At 38.5% G+C, this 2,133-nt stretch overlaps 1 protein-coding gene across 1 annotated transcript; it reads left to right on the forward strand.

Annotated features, from left to right (window-relative positions):
• The first annotated feature begins 953 nt into the window (after positions 1-953).
• LOC106582323 (gamma-crystallin M3) lies at positions 954-1,898 on the forward strand. The gene is made up of 3 exons (XM_014165304.3): positions 954-1,055; positions 1,204-1,446; positions 1,578-1,898. Exons 1-3 carry the CDS (start codon positions 1,026-1,028, stop codon positions 1,851-1,853), a joined length of 549 nt encoding a protein of 182 aa, XP_014020779.1. The 5' UTR covers positions 954-1,025; the 3' UTR covers positions 1,854-1,898.
• Positions 1,899-2,133: the final 235 nt, after the last annotated feature.

The following is a 2,133-nucleotide window of genomic DNA, read 5'->3' on the forward strand; positions in this document are numbered from 1 at the left end:
TTTGACATCCAGCTCGCCAGCATCCCGCATGGCATATTCTCAGTCCCAAGTTGTCAAATTACATTTAACTTGTTGGCACGACTACAATTTTTTTAATATATTTGTCTAATTGATATAGCTAGTTAGTTATGTGTGTTGTAATCTTCATTCTAATCACGAAATATAATATGGTGTATCTCCTCAGTAAGTGAAACATAACTCTGAACTTTTAAACGCATGCAGAATTAGGGCTACCATACACCCATGGAATGGACATAAATTATGCTTGTGATGTACTTAACTAATCCTCATTCCACACAATTTGCTGTTTTCTAACCCAGTTAGTCACAATCTAGATACACTAACTGAGTAGTACTAATCAGGAACATTTTGAAACATTGTCGTCAAAAAAGTTTTTTTATTCTCTGTTCATTTCATTCTCATTAAAATTCTCTTTAAATAAATGTTTTACTTTTCTGAACCATTATTTAACAGAGAGTTTCTCATAGAAAAGCTGATATTGACATGGTGGACATGGGATTCATATCTGATCCAGAAAAAAATTATATTGACAGAAAATACATCTATGGAGTCAGGTGATTACATTTTAGCATTGAGTTACATTTAACACAAGAGTTACATTTAACTGACTTCACTGAATGAAAGAGATCACAAGGGAATATGAATCATATGTTGAAATATAATTAAAATTCTGTAACTGACTTGTAGACTCCACCCCACTCATATGCGTATATGTATGCAATGGTTTTCACTGCGAGAGTCCATTGTTCCTTTGAAAGGTTTTGTGTTACCTGTTTCACAGTGAAAATAGGCTTTTATGTCTTTTTTGGGACCCGGTCACGTGGAAATATGACTACAGTACTTCAGCCCTCTACAGGCCTCTATACCCTGTTGCTAGGTCAGGGGTTTACACAATGGGTCTAACAGATTCTTTGGATTAGGTCAGGTATAAAAGTAAGGGTTACCACAGACAGGACATCAGTGCAGCAGTAGCAGCAGCAACAGCAGCAACTCAGTGACCAACAATGACCACCACCGGCATGAACATGGGAAGAGTAAGCATTTATTTTCATTTTATTCTAAAACACATTTTTCTCTATATTATCTTCATATCTTTACGTACAAAACTAAAAGCCTCTTATATTTGTTGCATTTATTGAATTATATATTTAGAAATTATAAATAAATACATTGTGTTTTCAGGCCACCTTCTACGAGGACAGAAACTTCCAGGGCCGCTCTTATGAGTGCAGCTCCGACTGCCCTGACATTTCCTCCTACATGAGCAGGTGCCAATCCTGCAGGGTCCAGAGTGGATGCTTCATGGTGTACGAGCGCCCCAACTACATGGGAAACCAGTACTTCATGAAGAGGGGAGAGTACTCTGACTACCAGAGTATGATGGGAATGAGCGATGGTATCAGGTCCTGCCGCATGATCCCCATGGTAAAATATGATATTCAGGCTGCTGTAACAGCCCATAAATCCTTAATTAATCACGCAAATCATATTTGAGCTATTCAGCAGTCTGGTGCATTCAGTAAATATTTCAACATGTTCTTATTTCCTCCTAACAGCACCGTGGAAACTACAGGATGAGGATCTACGAGAGGGAGAACTTCGGAGGTCAGATGCACGAGATGATGGACGACTGTGACTCCATCCAGGAGCGTTACCGTATGTCAGACTGCCAGTCCTGCAACGTGATGGACGGCCACTGGCTGATGTACGAGCAGCCCCACTTCAGAGGCAGGCAGATGTACATGAGGCCTGGAGAGTACAGGAGCTTCAGAGATATGGGCATGAGTGGCATGAAGTTTATGAGCATAAGGCGTATCACTGATATGTGTTAGATATCTCATATTGACCAAATAAAAGTGATTAGTAATCTGAAACAATTGAGTGTGCTACATCATTTCAATATTTGGGCGTTTTGTGTTTACATTTTTACCAGAAAGATATGCGTTATATTTATATTGTACTTTATACCATAAAACCTACTAAGTGCTGTTATGGCATGACTTATTGACTGCCATAAAGCATTGAAATGAATGTCCTTAAGATGATAAAGAGAGATTTTGATGTTAACACTAATGAATTGGTCACCTTGTCGAGTGAACAAACTTAACTAAT

Source organism: Salmo salar, chromosome 21, assembly GCF_965601325.2.
Source record: "Salmo salar chromosome 21, fSalSal1, whole genome shotgun sequence".
Classification (NCBI taxonomy): Eukaryota; Metazoa; Chordata; class Actinopteri; order Salmoniformes; family Salmonidae; genus Salmo; species Salmo salar.